Below are 23262 nucleotides of genomic sequence, written 5' to 3'. Positions count from 1 at the left end.
AGGGGGGGGCACCATGAGCCCCGTGCTCCTGGGCCCCCCAGTCCTAGCAGCAGGTTTCTGTCATGACCTGCTCTACTCGCCATGCTTCCATCTCGCAAAGGAAGAAAATATTTTTCTCTTACAGCTGCACTTGCTTTGTTTTAGCACAACCAGTTTTAACCAGCGGAAGTTGTAAAACGTTCATGACCTTCGCAACCTCATCCACATCGCCACCTCGAAGAAAATCTAATAAACAACTAAGGCCTCTGAGTGACCCTGGGTCGTCGGACCGTTACTGGACCCAGCGGAGGGCTCTCTCCTGACCGATGAACAACAGGGCTGGTTTCAATCAGCCACACGCAGAGGAACAGGAGCCTTCCAACTGCCACAGCACAAGCCTTCGACCGTGAACTAGCGAACATACCCTGACTTCCCCGCTTCCTAGCGTACGAACCCCTGACTTTCCTCCTCAGCTGATTTGTTCCTGTTGCCTGGGAAGCCACTAGGTTTGGGGCTGGCTTTGCTAACACTGTAGTCATTGCTTTTCCATTTATAACGCCGGCGGGAGGAGAAAGTGAGGACCCAGGCACCTGAGGTCTTGGCCCTTCTCTTTGGTCCTCACTCTCCTCCTAGAAAGGCTTCCTTCTATGGGGCAGGCCCGCCCCTACGTCACTGTTCACCAGAGCACTAAGCCGCATGACCTAGCACTGACTGGTGGCAGGAGGGATGCAGGGAGAGGAGTCGGCTTAGTAACAAGGACACACATTGAATAGTTTTACAATGTTATTCCCATAATATACCTATACTGAGAATGAAAAATCCGCAGTTTAATCTGGTAGGCAACAAGACAGTCAAGATTTAACTCACTGAATGTATATGGATAATTTTTTTAAAAAACCAGTTATACAAGTACAGTGCTTAGCATGTACCAGGTACTTTTCTATGACCTTGACTCATTTAATTCTTGCAATGTCCCTATGCATAGGTGCTACTGTAATTATCATCCTCGTGTTATAGATGAGAAGCACAGGCAAGGCAGGTCCAACTTGGCCAAGGTTACAAGGTGAACTGTGCGTCGGCCAGGATTCAAGTCTACGCAGCCCGACTCTGGAAGCCACCCAACACCGCCACAGCCCTGCCACTGGGTGTCGGCATTCCAGCCTGAAGAAGCGGCCGTCCTTTAAGGCAGAAAAGGGAGTGGCATTTACCAAGGGCCTTCTGGGTGCGAAACCCTTAGGCAAGCATTTCCTCATTTAATCTGTGAGATGAACAGACTTTTCAGAAAACACAATGTGTGAGACTTAATTAATGAAGTGATTCCTTCCATCAAAGCTTTTGTTCATATTGTCCTAACTGGGGGAAAAAAATAACATTAGAGTAGACTTGGAAGTTAAGAGGGTCAGTCCCTAGATTCTCGTTCGCCAAGGGCTCTGTCCAGCTCGTCCCGCCCTTTCACACAGTGAAACCATTATTAGAAAAGACTCCGGAACACACCATGGAATGTGCCACAGACAAGCATTTGCTATAAAATTATCTTGTTTAATCGCTACCAACATTAGAACAGGAGTACGTCAGAGTACAAAACCTGTATGTACAATTACACATACAAAACGCAGTGTTCTTTGTGAGGAGCAATTTTCAGCAAATCTGACAAACACCACCAGTCATTTCTATTTTGGGTTTCAAAGAAGAAAATGGAAATCTCCAAGATGTCCCCCTCCTCCTTCCGGTGCCTGGGACCCTCCGAACATCAATTCGCAAAGGCCTGAAGCAGGCAGGGAGGGAGCACCAGTATCGCACACTCACCCCTCCCCTCTCAGGGAAGGGGCGAATTTTTAGAAAATGTTTTCCATCGTCTGTTTGACTGATGCTCCATCCATCTGCATCATTGGGTTCAGCAGTTACCATGACAATAGGATGCCGACAGCAATCTAACTTGATAGCCAGATGCCAGAATGTGAAAAAATAGGACCAGCGAAGAAAGTGAGAGAGATATAATTAATCTGAACCCCATAAAAATGTGCACAAAATGAAGACCAACAGGGAAACTGCTGAAGTGCCACTGAAAAGGGAATTGTGACAAGAATAATCAAGTTTTAGTATAAAAACTTTTGCTAAGGAGAGCCATGAATTGGTCTATAACTGAACCTGAGGAAGGAGTTAAATTAGTCCAGGATATTGCTCCGAGTGCTCCGCGCCCCTCAATAATTCCTGCTGCAAAGCCCAGTGGGATCCGCGCTAATTCCAGCGGTGGTGGTGTCCTTGGGTCCCGACTTGCCTGGGGATCTGAAGCCACCATCCCCCGAGCTGCCCCATGGATGGCACCCCGTTCCCTGCTCCCCTCCCATCTGAGCTCATGCCCCACCTTTCCATCTCATGGAGTCATTTCCGTCATGTGAAGCTGGTGTTAAGAGGCTGGACTGAGCTGGATCCCGGGGGACCCCATCCCCTTGCCTTCTCCATGCCCAGGGGGGCCCCGACACGGCAGAGGGGCTGGAAGATGAGGAGAGGACAGCAACGTAAACACTGCACTCTAGGGAGACCCTCCTGGGGTGGGTGGTCACTCCTCACGGCTGCGTGGGATAGCGGCGCTGAGCGAGGCGACTTGGCCGGCTCGGGCCAGGAGCCGTGGAGAGCTGGAAGAAAGCAAACGTCACGCTGGATTAGAGCCCCATGCTGACTCCTCCCAGGGCCGATTGGTTGGACTGAGTAGAGCATCACAAGCGTCTACAACACTTCAGCTGCGTCCGGCTTCCTAGTGTGATGTTCTAATTACCGATGTCCACCCAGCACCTTGACCTCTTAAATACAGCAAAACAAATTCAGTTTTATAAAGAGGGGAGGCCCAGGGATGCATTAGAGCCCTCGGTGTCCCCAGGTCACTGAGGAGCAGGGAGTTTGGCTCTTTTCAATGTTTGCAAGGATCCCCTCATCCCAGGACAGAGCAATGGTGCAAGCTCTCCACTGACGTCCACACCACTTGCATCCCTTGAGTCTTGTGACGTATGAAAGGTCAATGTTGGAAACTGCAACATCGATGGATCCTCTTCTGTGTGCCAGGCCCTTCACATACGTACATGCTCCTGTTGAACCCTCACAACTACTCAGTGAGGTAGCCACTACCAAGCCCATTTTACAGATGCAAAAATGGAGACTTAGAAAGGGTGAGCCATTGCTCGAGAACTCATGCACAGTAAGAGGTCAACTAGGATCATAACCCCGGATCTCCAGCCTGTGCTAACCCCTGTCCCTTGGGGCCTCCTTACCTGGGGCACCTGCGATGGGTTGTAGAGAGGAACGGCCCCTTTCATGGGGGTTGGGGGAAGCAGGCCACCAGGGTTGAAGTAGCGCTCTGAGGAAACCCCCTGCCACAGAACAGAACAGAACAGAACAGAAAATCTTCTCAGTCACCGCTTCCCAGATTCCAGAGCACCACAGGCGTCCCTGAGCTTCCACTTTGGTCAGAAGAGGCAGATGGGAAGGGTTCCCTGATAGAACTCAGGGACTCTCAAGTAAACAAATGTGGCTCAAGGGGGCACAGCCAACCCCTGGGTCTGAGGAGGCAATGCGGAGGCTCAGGTGCGCCTGTACCTGGAGCACAAGAGGAGAGAAAGCCACAATAAGTTACGTTGATAGCATCGTAAAATGTAATATCATATTCTTTGAAAGGCCTAAAGTACAATAAGAGCGCTCTAACCAGACCGCAAGAAATAAAAGCGCCCTCCTGACAATCAGCATGAAATCGCACCAGTGTGGACCATTCATCAAAAGTTTATCACAGCCCTTGCAAGGACACGGGTGAACTGTGCCTCCCGCTGGGGCACAGAAAGTGCTGCAGATTTCACCAAAGGAAGCAAAGATGGGCTAAATCACGTCTCCCCCAAAACTTCCTATGTCCAAATCCAAACCCCAGCACTTTGTAATGGATCGGGATATAGGGTCCTTACAGAGGTGATTAAAGCTAAGTGAGGTCCTGGCGGTGGCGGGGGGCGGGGAGTCCCTAACTCAGCATGACTAGTGTTCTTGTAGAAAGAGGACATCTGGATATAGACACACACAGGGACGACCGCGGGAAGGTTCAGGGAGAAGGTGGCCATCTACAAGCCAAGGAGAAAGGCCGCAGGGGAAACCAATGCTGCCGGCACCTTGATCTCAGATTCCAGCCCCCGGAACTGGGAGGAAATACACTTCTGTGGCTTTGTTTGAGCAGCACCATGTGTGACACCTTGTCACGGCAGCCCCAGCAAACTCACAGCGAAGCTTTCCCCACCGCCCCCAGGAGCTGGGCCCCGGCCCTGATGGTGAAGGTCACACACAGGCATCTGGTGGGGCCCCGGCCTCCCACCCGCGGGCTGCTCACCTGGGGCCCAGACAGGCCTCCATTCCCAGTGACCTCAGCTGCTCCCCCACTGGACGTCGGTCCTTGGACTTCACCCCCACCTAGAAAGCCATGGGTCATTGCTGTTTCCACTGCCCAGGACTGAAGAGTCTCCACTCCCAGAAAGCACCCCCAGCCTCCAGGGAGCGCAGAGCAGACCGCCGACGGCCCAGGGGACATGAGGCTGGCCGTACCTGTGGCCCTGGAGAAGGTGTTGACACCTGTCAGAGACGGGGGCTCCGGGAGGGGCGTCAGTGAGAGGCCCGCGCCAGCCTGGGGGGGAGAAGGCGCCCTGGGGGTCTCCTGCTCAGTGGAGAAGGAGAGGCAGCGTTGGTGGTTAGCAAGTGCACGCGGGCCTGTTCGTGTTCCTGCCGCGCCCCCCACAGGGCCCCTACCCACAACCTGCTGCGGGCCTTCTCCCCCAGACTCCACCCCCTCTGCGCCGCTCCCCTGCTCCGCAAGTCCACAGGCGCGCTGGCCCTCGGCGTGAGGATTCCTCATCCTAGCTCGTGGGGCCCTTCATCACCTGCCTTTCCCTCCACGGGCCCCAGTCGTTTCCCACGACCCCTGTCCCTTCACAAAACCTCCGTTTCACCCAGACGGGGCCGCAGTCTGACGCCAGCTCCCGCCTCCCCCCACCCCCCAAGCCTGAGGAGCCGTCCTGGGAGGGGGCATGGAAGAGGGGGCTCCTTGTCCTCCTGCCAGGTTACCTCTGAGTCGGGGCCGTCAGAAGAGTCTTCATCCCCGGAGGAGGGTGTGCTGTCGGTGGGCTTTGAGCGAAACCAGCTGAACCAGCCAAACCCTGAGCTCTGGGTGGGGAGGGGAGAGTTCGATGGCCTGCAGGTGTGATCCTCCCACGGGCGTGAGATTACCCGCCCCAGTGTGAGGTGCTGACACGGAGACACAGCCCAAGCCCGGACCCCCAGTCTGCTGGGAAGAGAAGCCCCAGGCCCCCCACCTGTGTGTTCCGCCCCTGCCTCCTACCTTTGCTTTCTGTGCCGTGTGGCGGGAAGATTTTTTATCTGTCTCATCAGAAGAATCCTCTTCCTCCTCCTTGGATGAAACAGTGGCATCCTCGGAAATGTCTTGTGTCCTGGGAATCATTGGCACCTGGGATGAAAGAAAACAAGAACTCACCTGCGCAATGCCCCCGACAGGTCACAAAGGCCCCTCTACGTGGACGCCGTCCCCTGACCTGGCCTGCTCACTAACTCTGCGGGATCCTCTCCCCGGATCATACTTCACTGAGGAGGAGGCAGGGCTTAGCCGTGCCACAGGATTTGCCAAAGGTCTCAGGACAGGCCCGAGCCCAACCAGTCTGCACGCTGTCCCTAGTCCTGTCGGGGTCTGGATGCTGTGCTATCTCCCCCGGAACATCAGGTCCTCAGGACTGTACCAAGGCCGAGCAGGGGTGCGAAACGCTACCGCCGGAGGTGAAGAGGGCCAGGACACGCCCCTCAGGGACCCACAGACCCAAAGGACAGGCAAAGTGACTGCCAGGCCTCCTTCCCCTAGAGTTCATTTCTAAGCTGGCTTGCCCAAGGTCAGCTGTGAACAGATGCACGAGAGAAGAGTAAAATACCCCATGTCACTTTATATTAAATTTTTTGATATAGCGTCAAGTTTACCAGTTTGACCATTTTTAAGTGTACAGTTCAGTGGCTTTAGTATATTCACAATGTTATACAACCATCATCATTTCTAGAACTTTCCATTACCTTCAATGGAAACTGTACCCATTACATACTAACCCCCCATTTTCCCTGGTAACCTCTACTCTACTTTTTGTCTCACGTAAATGGAATCATGCATTTGTCCTTTTGTGTTTTATTTTACACTGTCCGAAAAAACCATAACTGGTACAACCTTTGGAAAATACTTTGGCAATCCATAAGAAAAGCTTTATATTTTATCCTAATGAGTATAATATCTACTGTATGCCAGACACTGTTCTAAGTCCCATATATAGGGATTCATTTAATCTTTTTTTATTAAGGCATAATTGACAAACAGCATTATATTAGTTTCAGGCATGTAACATACTGATTCAGTTTTTGTGTGTATTATGAAAACATTTCATCTTTACAACAATCCTGTGAGGTTGGTACTATTACCATCCCATTTTACACACAAGAAAACTAAGGCACAGAAAGGCAAAGGAACCTGTTAAAGGTCACACAGATAGAAAATGGGAGATAAGAATTCAAACTCAGGCAGCCTGGCTCTCTTACAGGGATTTCTCCTACTAAAATAACCCAAGAACTAGATACGGGCTTATATACTGGCATGCCCACCGCTGTGTTTAATATATGAGAGGGAGGGAGGCGGGAGGCAAGAAGGAAGGAAGACGAGAGAAGGAGTAGGAAAGAAAAAAATGGAAAAGAAAGAGAAGCAACACGCTCAAGATGTTGAAGGACAATGAACTAAAATCCAGCTCCTCTCCGGGGCCTGGCTTCTTAGTACCCTCCCGTTGCTCCCCAATTTCAGACACAGGGGTTCCCTGCTGTTCCCTGGCAGCACCCAGTCAGCCCCCCTTCCGGGCCTCTGCGCGGGCTGTCCCCTCTGCCCTGAGTCCTTGTTCACTCACCTAGTCCGTGCACAGGCTCCAGGCCGCCCTCGCCCAGGCCTCCCCAGGGACGTCTTCCCTGCCGCCCCATCTAAAGCCAGATCCCTCCTGCGTATGGTCGGTTGCTGCGGGCGCCGCCATTAAATGGAAGCGCCGTGCGGAGGCCTGGTCTGGTTCCCTGAGCACCCCAGCCCCTGTGTACCCCGAGCCCCGTGCACGCTGCGGGAACTCCATGTTTGTGGATGAACCAATGAATGAATGAATGAGTGCGCTCTCGTACAAGGAAAACTGCTTTTCATACTAATACTAAAAACCCTGTTTATGAATGACATGGAAGCTCTTACTTCATAATATTAAATAACAAAGAAGAAGTAGAGCTGCACGTGTACATGGTCTTAACCATTTAAAAACACACGGGGTTGGGTAGAAGTAACTCCTGCTTGAGTGTGGTTGGTAATACGGGTGCAATGATTTATTGTTTTCATTTGAACATTTTACCTCAAATGTCATATGGTGTGCTCAAGTGTGACACTGTTATGTTACAGAATTACCTGCTTATGACTTTGCATTAAAAGATTTTGTAATAAGAAAGGGGCGTTATTTGTGCTGGACCCTGTATTTGTGTACACACACACACACACACACACAGAGATGGAAAATGTATTGAAAGAAAATAACCAACTATTTGACTTTGGGATAATGAGTGAGATTTGCTTAATTCCTTATTTTTCAAGTTTTCTATAATTAAGAATGTACTCCTTTTTCAGTTGGAAAAAGAAAAAATAAAGTATAAAGGTTTTTAAGACCTGTAGCCGGTCTCCACTTGAGAAAATTATGTGATACAACCAACCAACCAGGCAAAGCTGAGGATCATCCTGCGTTTGGGAGAAGGGCCGCCCATGGTTGGGGGAGGGGAGCATTCGTTCATTCAGCCGCCGGGTGGGATGGGTAATTAGACAAGGTCGCCTTTGAGACTTATAGTGTCGTGGAGGAGAAAAGACTCAGCTGCCACAGACCCGTCTTGGGAGCAAAGCAAGGTCGAGAGGAAAAGAAGGAAAGAAACGTCCAGGGTCTCCCAGGGCAGGGCAGGGCAGGGCAGGGCAGGGCGAGGCGTGTCTGGAGTGACAGTGAGAAGGTGTGTCGGACAGAGCGGCCCTCTGAGGACCCGGGCGGCGGGACTGAGCGCCGGGAACAAAGCCTCCCCACGTCTCAGGGCTCAGTGTAGGAAGAAACAAGCAGAACAAGGTGCCATGGGAAAGGGCGAGCAGGGGCCAGGCAGGGGCGGGAGGGTGCGTGTGCCTAACGAACCTGGTGACTAGGAAAGCCTGATGCTTAGGGGGGCTTCCTCCTCTCACCTGTGGTTCGGAAAACACCCTTGGACCGTCAGGGTGCTGGAGAGTGTCTTGAGACACTGGGTTCTCCCCTGTGGCACAAAAAGAAACAAACATCGTGACCTGCGACTGCACTTTTTCCATCCGTCCGAGGGAGGTGATGGGCACAGTCGGCCCTCCTGACCGCCAAGCAGCTGGGGCTCCGAGCCCAGAGCCCCACGCGCATTACACGGAACAGAGGACCCCCGTGCCCGACCCGCACAATTCAATTCCGCTGCCGCAGGACACGCTGGCCACCCTCCTCTACCCTGAACACCACGGCCGTTCCACAGGAGCCCTGCCAATCAGGGCCCCATTGAGCTGGGACAGGGGTCCTCCCCCACCGTTCCCTCCAGTCAAGGGTCCCGTGTTGGCCAGACCCTTCTCTCAGAAGGTCTAAAGCCGATCCCACCGGCTGGCCTCCAGCACTTCCCTGGGGACGCTCAGCCCCACTCGCCTACCCTCTGCCCTGCTGCCCAAGGCCCGAGTGGCCTAAGGCACCTGGAACCGGGACAGGAGCATGGGCCTCGCCGGGCAGCAAGCTCTTGAACTCAGCAAGCTCTTGAACTCGGATAGGAGGACTTGACCCCTCCCGCCCTCCTGTGACCCGCAGCCTGTCTCCTAGGAGCTATGTGACCTGAGGGGAGGGCGGGGGGCTGCCGTCTGTCTTGCTTTGCTTGTCCCCGTAGACAGCAAGCTCCCGCGGATGTGTGCGGATGCCTGGTACCGGGGCTGACACATGGTGGGCCCTCTGTCACGTGCACGACCCCTCCCCACTGGTCCCTGCCGCCCCCCTGGCTGCCCCCTCCCTCTGGACGACCTCGCCCCAGCCTGCCAGCCTAGCACAGGTCTTACCCGGGCGTGGCTGGGTCTGCTGGGCCCCCTCCCAGGCCCTTCCTCCGGGAGCCTCTGTCACTGCCGTGCCACCATCAAGCCCTGGCAGGTGGGTCTCGGGAACTGAGTAAAGAGGCACTGGGACCCCAGTCTGCCCGAGATCTCCGCCCACCGGGTAGGAGCCCGGCTGCAGTGCAAGGGGCTGCTGTGGACTGGGCCGGGCCGGGCGCACGGGTTCCACCGTTGGCCACAGGGCCGAGGGGTCCCTGGTGGTGTCTGAGTCCCCTTGATGTCTTGAAAGATTGTAGTAGGAAGGGTTTCCTGAGGACGTAGGGAGAAGAGAAAGAAGTGAGGCCTGAACCGTTGCATTGGCAAGGGCTGATCACACCAGGCACATTCCTTCCCATTCCTTCCATCCCCTTTGGAAAGCAGTTGTAAGGACAGGCCCCTTGACGTGGCCGCCATTAACGTGATCATGAGCACAGCACAGCCACTGTTGTGCCCCCGCTCTCGGCTTATGACATAGAGCTTACACGAGCCTTTCCCCCGCCACCCTGTGTGATCTCGGAGCTTTCAACAGTGGGTTGGGAGGACGGAAGTTACCATCTCACATAAAGCCACCGCTTTTTATTTTTGGATAAACTTTCTCCTTCAAGGATTTCCTAATGGGCTTGGGTATTTAAAACCTGGAAAGGTTCCAGTTAAAATGCCAAGCAGGCCGCGGAATGATGGCTTTGCTTTTAAGGAACTGGAGCGCTGGCCCTGCACGGGCCCCCGGGGGCATTCATCTGGCTCCGCCACTCTGCGGCGGGGAGCTGGGACGGACTGCAACGTGCACGCGTGCCACGGCCGGCCCAAAGCCACGGCCCTGGACGGGGCGGCCGACCCACCTTCTCGATTGGGTGACGGGGACACAGCTGCTTCCTAGCGGAAGCGGCCATTCGGAGACACCCAGCCTGGCTCTCCTCCAGCCCTTGACCTTCACAGATGCTGCGAATCAGCAGCAAAGCCAAGAAACGGGAAGCCAGACCTGCCCTGCTGGCCTCCCCTTTACTCCTCCCTCCCCAGAAGGAAGCGGTGAAGGCTGGGAAAAGGTTGCAGGTAAAGAGACGAGGCCTCGTTCTGACACCACAACAGCGTGTCATTTGGGAAACAGGCACAGAATTAACTGGGGGCAATGATGTGACCCAGCCAACACGCAGAGGTGTCCTGAGGGGAAAGGAGGCATGTGCGGAAACGCTGTGGAACATGTTTCACGTGCGCGTGGCGACCGATCGTTCAGAATCTTAAGAGCGCCCAACGTCCCCAACACGAATGTGAAACAGAGGTCACGCACTGTCTGTGACCTCAAGAAATATAGTCAGCTGGGGAGACGGCAGGAACAGAGAGGAAACAGTTAGGCAGCGATATGAAGTGACAAGTGTTAAAACCTGAATGTGAAGCAGAAGCTCTAACCACGTGGGGACTTAGAAGTGTCAGGATGACCGTGGCAGCAGGAGCTGTGTGGGGACAGTGCCTGGACCGTGGGGTCGGCCTGACACAGGCCGGGAAGACGCGGCAGGACGGGAGTGGCAGGTATGTTTTAAGCGACATCCCCTCATATAACCAGATCCCGAGGGCCAGCTACTCACACGCTCGGTGCGTCAGTTCGGGTACCTGTTGTTCCTTGGGCTCCGGAAATATCTGAATGAGAACAGGGATCCCCAGTGTCTCCTGCTACCTTTTGCTAATTGAGACAAAGGAAAATCCTTTAAGCAACACAAAGAAAAGCAAGAATAGGGAACAATGGTTTAAAAATTAAGTCGAAAAGAAACCAGAGGGAATGATCAAGGGGAGGGACCTCAGCCGATATGCTGGGGGGGTTGGTGGGGAAGATGGGGGGCGGGGGGGCGGGGTGTGGGTTGCAGCCTCCGCCCTCCTGTCTCCCAGCTCTGCTCGGTGCAGGCAGGGACCAGGGGGCCAGGCCACTGTGTCTCCCCCAGGAAGGGGCAGTGCAAGGCACCCAATGCCCGGAGCATGCGGCATGTGGAGGGGGTAAGGGCCGCGTGCCCCATAAAAACTCCACCCTGTCCTTTCTCAGAGGGAGTGGGGGAAGGAAAAGGGAGGAAGCCCTGTTCCAATTATTGTTACAATTGCTACTGGCAGCTCTTGCTTGCCAGTCGTGATTGTCAGGACAAAAAGGAAAGGCCCAGAAGTCTTTTAAGCAATTGCCCTACATTACATGAAAGAGATGCGGGTGCACTGTGATCCGTTGTTCCTAAAGGAGGTGGAAGCCTTGATCGTCATTAAACGTATTTTCTGGGACCGCAGAGAGGGTGGCAGGATGATTTTGAAAAGGGCCCAGTGTCTCGCGGGAGGACACAGGAAAGCGTTCCCGCCCAGGAGAGAGGCCGCAGCCGGGAAACTGAGTGCCACCCCCTCCCAGGTCAGATGGCCTCGTGGGTGATGGGGTTGGCGGGGACTTGCCAAGGTCAGTGCCCACGTCCCCTGTGTAAAGGGGCGCTCCGAGGGGCCCCGCACACTGAGGCCGCTCCAAGCCCACTCACCTCCAGCTCCTTGTGCAGCTTCCGAAGGCGCACAAGCCAGTCCGGCTCCAGGGCCCGGTCCCCGCGGCGTCTGTCCAACAGCAGGGGATCAGAAAGCTTCAGTTTCTCGGCCAGCTGTGCCAGATTTCCCGGTGGGTCGCGGCAGAGGGTACGACAAGGGGACAGAGGGAGGGAAGTGAATGAGAGAAATGGAAAGAAAATGGGGGAAGGCACAATAAGGGAAAAGGAGAAAGCGCCGGAACTCGCTCGTACATTAGATCATAAAGCATAATCAAGAGAGCACACACCCAGCAGACATCTTCCCAAAACTGCGACATGTACATGCAACTAACCCACCTTGATGTTAGATGCTTAGTGAAATATAAGAAGAAACTGTTACTTGGCTTTATGAGCCTGCAAAGCTGTCTGCTTGGTGCAAGTGCTCCTCATAGGACCACCTGGGACCCTGCTGAAATGCTAATTCTGATGCCAGAACGCTGGGAGGGGCCTGAGAGCCTGCATTCCTAACAAGCTCCCAGGTGACACCCCTGCCGCCGGTCCAGGGACTACTTCGTATTGCGAGACTCTACTCCATCGTTAAGTTCCGAAACTTTCCTTCTCCTCTGTTCTGGGTCCCTGAGCTCACAACCAACATTGTCCTATTGGCAGAAATCTCCGAGCAGGGAATCAGGCCACAGATTTTATTGGCTACAGAACCTCGTCTAAAGCAAAGCAAAAACTGACGGTAAGCTGCGTTTCTACTCTCGAGCTAATGCATTTTCCTTCAATTGATTGGAACTATGTGCCTGATTTTCTTCCCCGGGAACTGAAAGTTGGCATGTTTTGTTTTTTAAGTGTCTCCCACACGTGATAAAGTATTCCATGCATTTGGAAGCATTTTAATAAGGGGCATTTCCTATTTTAATCACTAACATATATTCTATAAGCCCAGCTTTTAGAATTAGAATGTTTCACCTGAATGTGCAGTTTTACTCTACCAGAAAAGCACATGCAGGAATGAGTATCTTGCGTTGCATGTGCCCAGTTCCTGGCCCCCACCCCCATCCCATGCCTCCTGCCCACAGCGTCCTTCTTTGCACAGTGTCGGCCTCGGCTTATCACATCTGGGCACGCACACGTGGTCAAAGGCAGCTCCGGGCTCCTATTTTAGAGCAGGCTCAAAGGAGATGCAATGTGGAGTCTAAGCCACTTTACCACAGCTTGCTCTGGACGCTGAAGATAAAACAGGTGCAGGGAACCCTTTGAGAAGCTCACCTTGATGAGCTCCACCAATAGCACGGGGTGACTGCCCTCTCCCTGGCTGAGCAGGGCTGTGCCAACGGCCTCACAGTAATGCAGGGCCTGGGACGCGAGGCCGAAATCTGCCAGCCGGGAAGCGTACAGGAGCTTATACACCTGCGGAGAGGAACAGGGCTCGTGGCTCGTCCGCCCAGGCAGGGGCAGAAAGAGAGGAATGTAGATAAGACTTCTTTGAAGCCAGCGGGCAACCCGCTTCCTCTAACTCTGGCATCTAAATGGGGCATCCTATCTGTGCATGGGCCCAGGTCCAAGCGCAGCCTGCGGCTCCGAGAGAAGGGGATGGAAGTCACATCACTCAGCCTCCCTGGGCCCTGGTCACCATGGAAATGCAGCCCACGTCCCTGGAAAGCCTAGTGTACGTGCGGCACAGGGCCAGGCTCAGGGGGGCACGTGAAAGGAGAAGCAGCGGTTGGCGCAGGGGCTGACAGCCCCCGGGGGAGCGCAGACACACGCGGGTGCGCTCTCACGGAAGCAAGCACAGCAGGCTGAGGCGGCGCCCGGGGGCTGGGGACCAGACAGGCCCACGTTCCAATTCCAGCCCCATGCTGGGCGGGCACACGGGCTAGTGACCCCGCCTCTCTGTGCCTCACTACCAGATGGGGATGACAATACTGTCTCTCAGCTGGTTGTTGTAAAGATTAAATGAAACAATCCACGTAAAGTTCTTAGAATGAATGATACCCAAGAGATACCAGCAGGTAGCTCTGAACCCCCATTTCCTCCTCCAGGAACTGGGGCGGGCGGCCATGATGCCAGCCTCAAGGGGTTGGCAGTAATATGTGAAAAGTACAAAAGCCCAGCGCCAGGCGTGGCATGGCGGGCACATCCGCGGAAACCAGCTCCTCTCGTCACCACCGGCCCGGAGCTCAGGAGAGGCGGGCTGGCTCAGGCCGGAAAAGGCAGAGAGGCTGGAGGCCGGCTCCCCGGGCACCGGTTGGGGGGCTTTGCTGGAGTCCGCGGGCTCTGGGGGAACGCTGACAGGCGACATTCACGGGGTTATTCTTCCGTTGACAGTAATTCATTCATTTCCAAGGTTTGGTTTGGTTTGTGTCCTGGGTTGTGGGGCGCGAGAGTGTGTTTTGAGGGGGTGTGTGTGTGGGTCTGTGTGTGTGTTCGTATGTGTGTCTGCATGAATGTATGTGTGCGCGTGTGTGTCGCAGCCACTGTGTCACTCAAAGCAGGCACCGAAGGAGTCTGTATGAACTGCGCGTGGCAACAGAGCATCCAGCAGGGAAGCTGAGGAGACAGGTTAGACCCTGTGAAGGTCAAGGCCCCCCCGCGCAGCGGAAGCCCTGGGAAGGGAGGGGGCGGGGGAGGGGGGAGGATTGCCAGAGTTTGAAGACGTCCCAAGAGACCAGAGAGGCAGCTCAGCAGGCGCGGAGCAGGGCGAGCTACCCAACGTCCGGGGCCTTCAGGTGCACGCCCTGCAGAGGCACAGCCGGGACCCGGGCAGCATACTCAGGGGTCCGTGCCAGGCCGCCGCCTCCAGCAGAGGCCACTGCAGCGTTTTGCGTTCACGTCGTAAAACACAGGCACTTGGGGGACCTAGAGAGAATCCTAACCCTTTCCACACTCGAGCGAGTGAGGGAAGTCGGTAGGTGACTTTGTCCCGCTGGTCTGTGCTAAAGAACTGAGCTGGAAACCCAGCTGCCCGCGGCCGCCCAAAGTGCCGGCCCAGCCCCACATGGATTCACTTACCTGGAAGGAAGGGATGAAGGACTGGGGGCTGCCCAGCATCAGACAGTACTCGAAGATCTCAGTCCTCTGGATCGCCTCAGTGGTAGCAAATTTCAAAAACTCTTGACTAAAACCAGGGAAGAACAACAGGAGAGACGGAGGTGGGGTGGAGGAGGGAGTTAAGTCCCGGTAGAGAGCCGAACACCAGCACCAGCGGCGCCCACCCTCATCCTCGGCAGAGCTCCTGTCCCGGAGGGGAAAGGGGTCTGGGCCTCCAGAGGGAAGGCCCTTCCCCTCTGCTCCCCTCTGTTCCAGGGAAGGAGCAGAACTCAGGAAGGAGCAGGCGCAGGCTGCGGGAAGCGGCGGGGGGGGGGCCGGCGGGGGGGCCGTGCCCTGCCCTCCGTGCTGGAGTGTCCGTAAGGCAGGCTGCTTGCTCTCCCCCCAGTTCACCTAAGTGCCCCAAAAGCCTAGGGCGTGCCCCTGTCCCGGCCGCTCCCAGCCTGAGCCCAAGGACAGTTTGAAAGCGGGAGCAATGTGCTGCTCCAGGAGCACTTCTCAGGGCCGGCACGGCAGTGAACAGGGTGGACCGCTGAGCCCAAAATCGGCAACAATGGTTCCGATGCTGGATGCCCATTCAGCCCATGAGGAAGCCAACTGGGTGGCTGTGACCTGAGGGGCCATCCAAGTCCCCTCATGCCCCAAATCCCTCCCTCCACAGCTCGCCACTGTCACCAAGGCTATCCTGGGGTCACGACTCTATCTCCAGACATTTCCTCCTGCCATGTAAACACAGCAGAGAGACATGTGAACCCACACACTGTTATTGTCACATTGGGCACAGGCAGGCTTCTCTGACAAGCTAACCACAGGCGATCAGCTTTGGTTAGCCAGCTGACCCAAAACCCAGCGAGCTTTGAGGGGACAGGCAGTATGACATGTGTCCCTGTGGTTGTAGGCAGTTTGGTGCCGCTGTTAAAAGTAAGGGCTTTGCAGCCGTATAGGCTGGATTCCAAGTCTAACTTGACGCCACGCCAGCCGTGCGATCTTAGACAAGTTACTTAACCTCTCTGTGCCTTGGTTTCCCTCCTCTATAAAGTGAAAATTAAAAATAACATTTTCTTCATAAGGTAAATTTGTAATCATGGAAGGAAGTAATGGGAATGAAATGGTTGGCACAAGGTAAGAGCTCAGGAAATCTTCATTTTTACAGGGGCAGGGAAAGAGAGGTCCAGAATGTGGAGGAAAAGCCTAATGTTACAGCCAAGAGAGAATCAGTGACAGGTGGAAGTCTGGGTAGTTTGTGCACCAAGTCAGGGGTGTAGGAGCTAAACATAAACTTCTTCCACTTTCCAGTTTTGCCCAGGGCTGCCTAATACAGCGCCGCAAGGCGCTCACACTAACATTTTGTCAAGAGACTGTCCCTGGTTGTGGAGCCAGGGCGCCACCACGTGGCCAGAGGTGCACAGTACAACCCCAGGGCACCAGCTCCCACCGAGGGCCCCCTGGTGGTGTCAGGCAGCACCTGTTGGGCCTCTCCTTCCCCAGATCCCTGAAGAAACCAGCCCCAAAGAAGGGGACCAGCGGTAGCTGAAATTCACCCAAGAAAACGGAAAATGGAGCCATGAAACCCAGCGAGCGCTAAAGCAATCACCTAGGAAACATCCTTCCCGTTTCCTTTGCCCCAGAAGGTCGCATACCTGTGGCTGCTGCCCAGCAGGGCCAGGTGGTCTGTCTTCACGGTGTAGTGGCCAAAGGGCACGCGAGCCACGAGGTAGCAGAAGTGAGCGGCCTCCACCAGTCCCTTCCCCGCTGCAGGGGAAGGACAGGCCCCAGTCATGAAACGCGCCCACGCGGGGACCCATCCTTGGGGTGGGAGGCGAGGCAGCTGAAGGTGGGCTCAGGGGAAGGTCACAGGGGAGAAGCCTCACAGACCCCAAACCCGGCTCAGTCCCTTCCCCCCACCTTTTCGGCCTCAGACATTCCATCCCAATTCTCTGCAGCCAGAAAAAGGCACTGTTTCATGTTGCCCCTAATGGATTTTTGAGTAGGAATTTTCTAAGCATTCCAGTCCTTCCTGAAGGTGAGAAGCAAATACAGATGCCTCCACCTGAGCAAAGACGTGGACGCTGTTTAAGGAGGAACAGTTTTTCCCTGGCTAGTGTCACTCTGGACTGAGCGCTGGATTGGGAACCAAAGGATCACAGGCCAGATTCCCAGTGCAGGGCACATGCTGGGGTTAGTGGCAAGGTCCCCAGGAGGGGGTGCGCGAGAGGCAACCACACATTGATATTTCTCTCTCTCTCTTTCTCACTCTCTTGCCCTCTCTCTAAAAATAAATAAATGAAATCTTTAAAATGGTTGATATTTGTTCTAAAACCAGAAGTGCATCTAAAAACTTTAAAAAAAAAAAAAAAGGAGGAACAGTTTTAAATCAGGCTTCTTGGGCCACTAATGCATTCCCTGCAAAAATCAAACAATAGAAGGCTCTCCAGGGGGTGCATAAAAATCACATTAATTACCAAACCGTTCCTGGCTTTAAAACATTCTCCCACGCATTTTCCATTGCCTCAAAACTGAGTTAATTCAAGCAGGTAAAGGACCTAGCACAGCACCTGGCACCCAAGGGCTCCACAGATGTCAGTGCCCCTTTGTAGCCGGGCGCTGAGTGACCTGCCCTCTGACTGGCCCGACCTCAGACAAAGCTATTTTACGTTTAACAAAGTAGTGTTTCACAACGTTTCACAAAGAGCACCAGCATTTCTCAATGTTCTGCCCCTGGACCAAATCTGAGAGGCACTGATCTGAACCATCCAATGGCCCTTACATGTTTATAAGGCCATGGTCACGGGGGGATGCTAGAAATAAAGGGCACGCAGTTACCCAGGGCAGTTCAGGCAGAAACAGAAGTTCCTGTCTGCGTGAGCTGGGTCCCTGCAGGACTAATGGCAAGAGGAGGCAGCATGCCCCACGGCCTAACTCGCCTGTGGGCAGGTCTGACCAGAAATAGAAGGCCCCCTGCAGAGAGAGGCCTCCTCTAGCTGCGCCCTCCGCTCTCGGGGCCTGGTCCGCCCTGGCTTGCTGCTCATTTTCTGGGAAAGGGAGAGACGAGAAGGGCACTCCTTTCTCTGGAGTTTCTGTCCCCAAAACACTGAGGCTCCTGGGTCAAAGGCAAGCCGGAGGCATAGGCTTGGGCCCTAACAGTACCTGCCTGAGAACCGAAGCACAAGATGCGCTAGGCCTGGAGCTGCCCTAGCCGAGAAGACAAGGATGGTGCGGGCTTCTGCTTACCCAGGGTGTCCCCCATGGTGACGATCGCACGCTGATGCAGCTCCGGGTCCCCAGCCTGGTTCGACAGCATCACCGCCAAGTGAGGCCTCCAGTCTCCCCACTGCTTGTCCCCACAACTCTGAAAAGTGGCAGGAAAAATTGAAGATTTACTGAACAGTGCAGCGCTGGCCAGGATGGAGGGAGCAAGGGCTGCCGTCGGTTTCCCGGTTTGGAGGAGTTCAGAGAGTACGTGCTACACTGCCAGCGATGCTGCTGCTCAAGGATTTCAAGTTCCGTTTTTAGAGAGCACAACCCCTAGAGTGAAGCATAGGCAGGCAGACAGTTGCCTATACATGCATACACAGGGATAAGATAGATAAATAAATGACACTAGTAGTCACTAATTTTCACTAATTTTTCAAATTTCTTCCTGGTGCCCCCAATCCCAATGGCTAGGGACAAAATGAAAATCAAACCCTGTTTCAGTTGAGGAAGGAAGACCAAACATCTCAGGCTCACAAGGCATAGAGTCCACATTAGCATTACAAGTCAGGGGAACATTGGGCTCCTTAATACCTTACAAATGGCTAATGTTTTCTAGTTTTACAAAGCCCTCTAGCATACATCACCCTGTTTAATCCTCACAACAAACTAGCGCCACTTGGGAGGACAAAAAAAATCAAGCCAAGCAGCCCAACCAGCACTCCAGCCCCATTCATTCCTAGCCAAGGGCTACGCCTTCTTCCCATTGGTAACAATGCAGGGGCAGAGATCTCCACCAGGGGGCAGTAGAGTGTAAACAAAGAACACACGAAGGGTGCTTTACCTACCATCTGGCCCTGGGGCCAGCCTTTTCCCGAATGAAGAGGGATTTCAGCGCAGGAAACATCAATAAAGAAACCACATAAGGTCACAGAAGTAACACGGGCCCTGGATTCAACTGGAGTCCAGCCTCTTACTAGCAGTGTGACCTTGAGCTAGTTTCTCAATGTGTTTAAACCTTCGTTTCCTCATCTCTTAAATGGAGATCGTAATTTCTACCCAAGGGGGTTATTGTTGATAATAACAGGAGATAGTTAAGTAAAGCACGGAGCATAATGCTGCACACTTGGTTTGCACTTTATTAATTACATGTAGGTGTAAACACACACACGCACACGCACAAGCCCAACGAAGGAAAGAGATTTGCAGATCGCCCCCCACCCGCCCCCCACCCCGCCAGCCTGTTTCCAGCTGTCACCTACAGTGAGGGAAGCAGGAGATTGGCAGTAATAGCTAAGATCTGGATGTCAACACAATTCACAATGACTTGGTCTTGGTAATTATGCCAAAGAACAAAAGATGCCTCATCTGACTCCATCTTACAGTTCCTCTATTTATCGGGGCTATGCAATATGAATGAGGAGGATAATAATAAATCACCCACTACTGGCCATGCTCGCTTCCTACACTCTGACCACGAACCACACTAGGCAGTTCTTCTAGGAGCAGTCACAGGGTTTGGGTGCTATTATTATCCCCACCTTAATGTGGGAGCCAGGCCCTTCCTTGCTGGGACTAAAGAAACCAGCGAAAGAAAAGCCTTTGCTAAAAAGAACAAAAACTTAGAAGTCATTCTGTCTCCTCCACAAGTGATTTTTAAAAATCACTGTAAAGCTGATATATGGAGATAGACAGACAAAGGCAGAGAGAGAGCAACCATTCATTAACTAGTTTCAATGAGCCAAGCATGGCGGCTGACGTGTTCAGATATTATCTCTCCTTTAACTTTCACCATCACTCTATCGGTTAGGCATCGGAATACCCACGAACATGAGAAACTGAGGTTCCGAGATGAAGGAACAAGGCCAAGTTCACTCAGCGGCGGGAGCAGAGTCCACGTCGTACCTGTGCTAGAAGCCCAGTCTGTGTTTCCGGCGGCTGCGCTTTGTCCACAGCACCAAGCGTTGCAAGTAACTACAGCCTTAGCTTTTACCGGATGCTGTCATAAGAAACCCTCAAACGCTAAGATCAAATACAGCGTTGGCATTGCACCCCTGACTTCTCAGTTCCCTCGCCTACAAGTCTGGAGCGTTCAGGTAACTCCCCCACTGCAGGGAGACCCAGCCGACCCACGTTGATTGCGCCATTCCCTGCGCGGGCAACCGGACGCAATTCCGTGGCAAAGCGCAGGGTCCGGGCAGAGAAGCGAGGCGCGCTCTGTGCTCCGCTGCAACCGGGGTTTAAGGGAGGGGCTCAGAAGCCGTCATTTCCCTTTTCTTTTTGTGGAGTTGTGCGCAAAGAGCAAGAAAAAGAAAAACAACAACAACAACAACAAAAGCATAAGTTTGAGGTCCACTTTCATTAAAGTTAGGCGTCAGCAGAAGCCCACACCTGGAAATATGAGAAAAGGCTGCCAAAAGAGATGGAGAGTGTGGACAGAAGTGCATTCATGGGGGAACAGAGAGAAAACAGCAGCGGGGGGTTACCCCACAGCCATCTCCGCAGGCTGGGGACACACAAAGGCTGCACAGACGATCCCAGGAAACTACAGCAGATGCGGGAAAGGCCAGGTGGCCTGATACGGCCCTGGCCCCTCCCCGCACAGGCCTCCCATGAATAACCGGACCAGAGAAGACTCGACTCCTGAAGGAGCCAGCACGTTCTCCGTGCAGATTACAAAGACGGAGGGAGAGAAGTAGCGTGAAAAATAAATGGAAGGTAGAAGGAACATTCACCGGGGGGAAAAATAAACAAGTTACCAGAAAACAAAAAACTACCACCCAATATTTTATCATGAACTGAAGTAAAATAAAACAATGAAACAACGTCTACGAAGCAAGGGCCTAAAGCTAAGTTTTAGGTGCTGAGGAAAGAGATGGTGTGAACAGAAGATCAGTGAGGCCCACAGAGCTTGGGGAGGAGGTGGGGGAAAGTCAAAGAAATAAGGACAAAAACGAAAAGAACATAGAAGCTAAAAAACATGGTGAAACAATAAGGGACATGCAGGGTAGAAATTAGAAATGCAAAAAATAAATAAAGAAATGAAACAAACAAAGGTTTTTTTGTTCTTTTTAGTTAAATGGAAAGGCTATAAATGGAGTTCCTGAAAAGAAAACCAAAATAATAGAATAAAATAATCACGGAAGGATATAATTCAAGAAAGCTTTTCTGAACCATAAGACACAAATACACATATTAAAAGAACATTCTGTGTTCCACAAAAAAAAAACTGACCCAAACAGTCAACGAAGATGTATCCTAGTTACTGGACTTTAAAGATAAGGAAGGAATACTTGAAGCAAAAAGACCACATCTCTTACAATGGGAGAACTCCCCAGCTGGCCTTGGACATCCCCTGAGCCAAACCCAAGTCTAGACAATGCGCAAAATCTAGTGTGTCCAGCCTCGAAGGGTCAAGGCGCAGTAGAGGGAAAAAAGAGTAGCCTGTGGAGGCCTGGAGAGCAGCCTCAGGCTCTCCTGGTCTTCCCAGCGAAGCTGGCCCCAAGCCCTGGTGGTAGGGCAGGGTCTCTGGGACTGAGCAGCGTGGGGCTGATCCTGGCTCCACTCCTGGCTCGCTCTGTGTTTGTGGCTCATTTCACACCTCGCACATTTGTTTTCACGTCCGCCAAACAGGGACGGGAATTCCTGCCTCTGTGCGTTCCATGAGATAATAAGCATCAAAGTGCTTTGCACGAGGTAGGTTATGAACGAACACTTATTTTGATTTTTAATCATCAAAGCCATGCCCTAGTTCCAGAGCAGTCCCACCCCCTAAGCCCTTTGGATGCGGGGTGTTGAAAGGGTCCCACAAAGGCTACCGTGGCTGCTTGCGGGATCCTCCCGGACATGAGCTGGAAGAGAGTCTGCAGCGGGTCGTTGAGCGCCAGCGTGCTGGTGAAGCTGCAGAGAGAGACGGCCGTCAGCGGGGGCCAAGGCAAGAGGGCCTTTTACCCATTGCCATTGCTCAAGGCCTCATACATATTTCTATTTGGTTTTAGCAGCTTCCTTTGGAACAAGAGCTTCTCTTTGCTTTTCGGTTGTGCCTTTGTCACACCTAGAGGACAGAATCTTCACCCCACACCCCAGGTGGATCCCACTGTTGGGGGAGATTTTCTGCACTTTGGCACGGACACCCGAACTCTTGGGTCACTAGTTCTGCACGGAGGTGACCACCAGTGTCTCAAAGAGCCTTGGAGGGCCGCAGCAGTGAACCCAAACCTCCTCTCTGGGACTGTAGTGCTTTTACATGCAGGCACTAAGTAGCCATTTTCAGAAACCAAATAGGCATCGAACAGAGACCAGAAGTGGTCCTGATGGTGACAAACCAAGGGATATGCTTAACAGCAATGCTATAAGCTCTAGAGCTGATTTGAAAGAGATTTTTCACAACTCACTGGGTGCTGTTGAGAATCAGTGGCCCAAGGCAAAAATCTGTAGCAGAGACATATGCTGCAACGTGGGCAGTGGGATACGCGTCTCCAAACCCCAAGGGAAAACCATCCCTTAAAGCAGCATCGTTTTTAGTAGTGCCCTGGCCTCGCAGGCTCAGAGCACGTGATGTGGTGAAGCTCCGCTGCTCTTCCCCAGTCCAGCCCCTGCACAGGCCGAGTGCGCAGCGGTGGGGCCAGGCCCATGGAGCCGACGGGTTAGCATCAGGAAGAGGCCCGTGGAGGCCATCGTGAAGAACGGGCTCCAGGGAGCGTGACAGCCACTAGCCCCACGGACGGAACTTAGCATAGTGTGTCCATCTTCTTGGCCAACTCTCTGCTCAGCAGGATGTGTGGCCAATTTAAATATAAGTGAAGCTAAGAGGGCAGCCCCGTCCATGCCACATATGTGTCCCATGGATGCTAACTAGAGCTTAAAGGACTTGCTCAGAAACCCTTCTCCAGCACCCCCTAGGCCTACCACCTCCACTAGATCTGACTCTTTTGCTATTTCATCCACCTTAGTTGGAGCTCCTGGCTAGGAACTCGCACCTCCATTCCTATCTCGTCCTGGTTTGGGCATTTGTCCCAGTCCTCCTGGTACCCGGATCTTGGTATGCTGGCATGATTTCTGACTAAACGTACCCCTTCAGCCTTGTCATCTCCCACTGCCCTGGGTGAAGACTTCCGGATCTAATTCCCAGTCCCATAAACCCCCTTTCCTGCCGCAGCTCAGTCCTGCAACCCCGCATCCCTACCTTCTTCCCAGCACCTATATCTCCACTGCAAGACTAAGCAGTAGACGTGCACTAACTCTCAGTCCTAAGGCTCTGTGAGTTAACCTTGGGTGACATTCCTCTCCCCTCGCTAATGGAACTATCCAAAACAGCCCTTTCCAAGGACAGAAGCTACCACAATGTAGAAACCCCCTTACTTT

General features: G+C 53.3%; 1 protein-coding gene across 1 annotated transcript in view; it reads right to left on the bottom strand.

Annotated features, from left to right (window-relative positions):
* Positions 1 to 1431: 1431 nt before the first annotated feature.
* Positions 1432 to 23262, bottom strand: part of SEC16B (SEC16 homolog B, endoplasmic reticulum export factor) — a 35650-nt gene continuing 13819 nt past the window's right edge. The window contains exons 12-26 of the mRNA XM_054587722.1: positions 21717 to 21798; positions 17938 to 18055; positions 16347 to 16458; positions 14671 to 14776; positions 12928 to 13068; positions 11674 to 11787; positions 10784 to 10853; positions 9149 to 9448; positions 8279 to 8346; positions 5342 to 5467; positions 5068 to 5166; positions 4552 to 4660; positions 4340 to 4419; positions 3246 to 3344; positions 1432 to 2615 (exon numbers count right to left, since the gene is read on the bottom strand). Of these exons, the coding sequence (XP_054443697.1) occupies positions 2547 to 2615; positions 3246 to 3344; positions 4340 to 4419; positions 4552 to 4660; positions 5068 to 5166; positions 5342 to 5467; positions 8279 to 8346; positions 9149 to 9448; positions 10784 to 10853; positions 11674 to 11787; positions 12928 to 13068; positions 14671 to 14776; positions 16347 to 16458; positions 17938 to 18055; positions 21717 to 21798 (1693 nt within the window). The 3' untranslated portion in view covers positions 1432 to 2546. The remainder of the gene's footprint in view (positions 2616 to 3245; positions 3345 to 4339; positions 4420 to 4551; positions 4661 to 5067; positions 5167 to 5341; positions 5468 to 8278; positions 8347 to 9148; positions 9449 to 10783; positions 10854 to 11673; positions 11788 to 12927; positions 13069 to 14670; positions 14777 to 16346; positions 16459 to 17937; positions 18056 to 21716; positions 21799 to 23262) is intronic.

This window comes from Pteronotus mesoamericanus, unplaced genomic scaffold (assembly GCF_021234165.1).
Source record: "Pteronotus mesoamericanus isolate MK-2021 breed Mesoamerican mustached bat unplaced genomic scaffold, CSHL_Meso_final scaffold_1186, whole genome shotgun sequence".
In the NCBI taxonomy this organism is placed as follows: Eukaryota; Metazoa; Chordata; class Mammalia; order Chiroptera; family Mormoopidae; genus Pteronotus; species Pteronotus mesoamericanus.
Note: the sequence above shows the minus strand (reverse complement) of the source record. Positions and strands in the feature narration are given on the sequence as shown.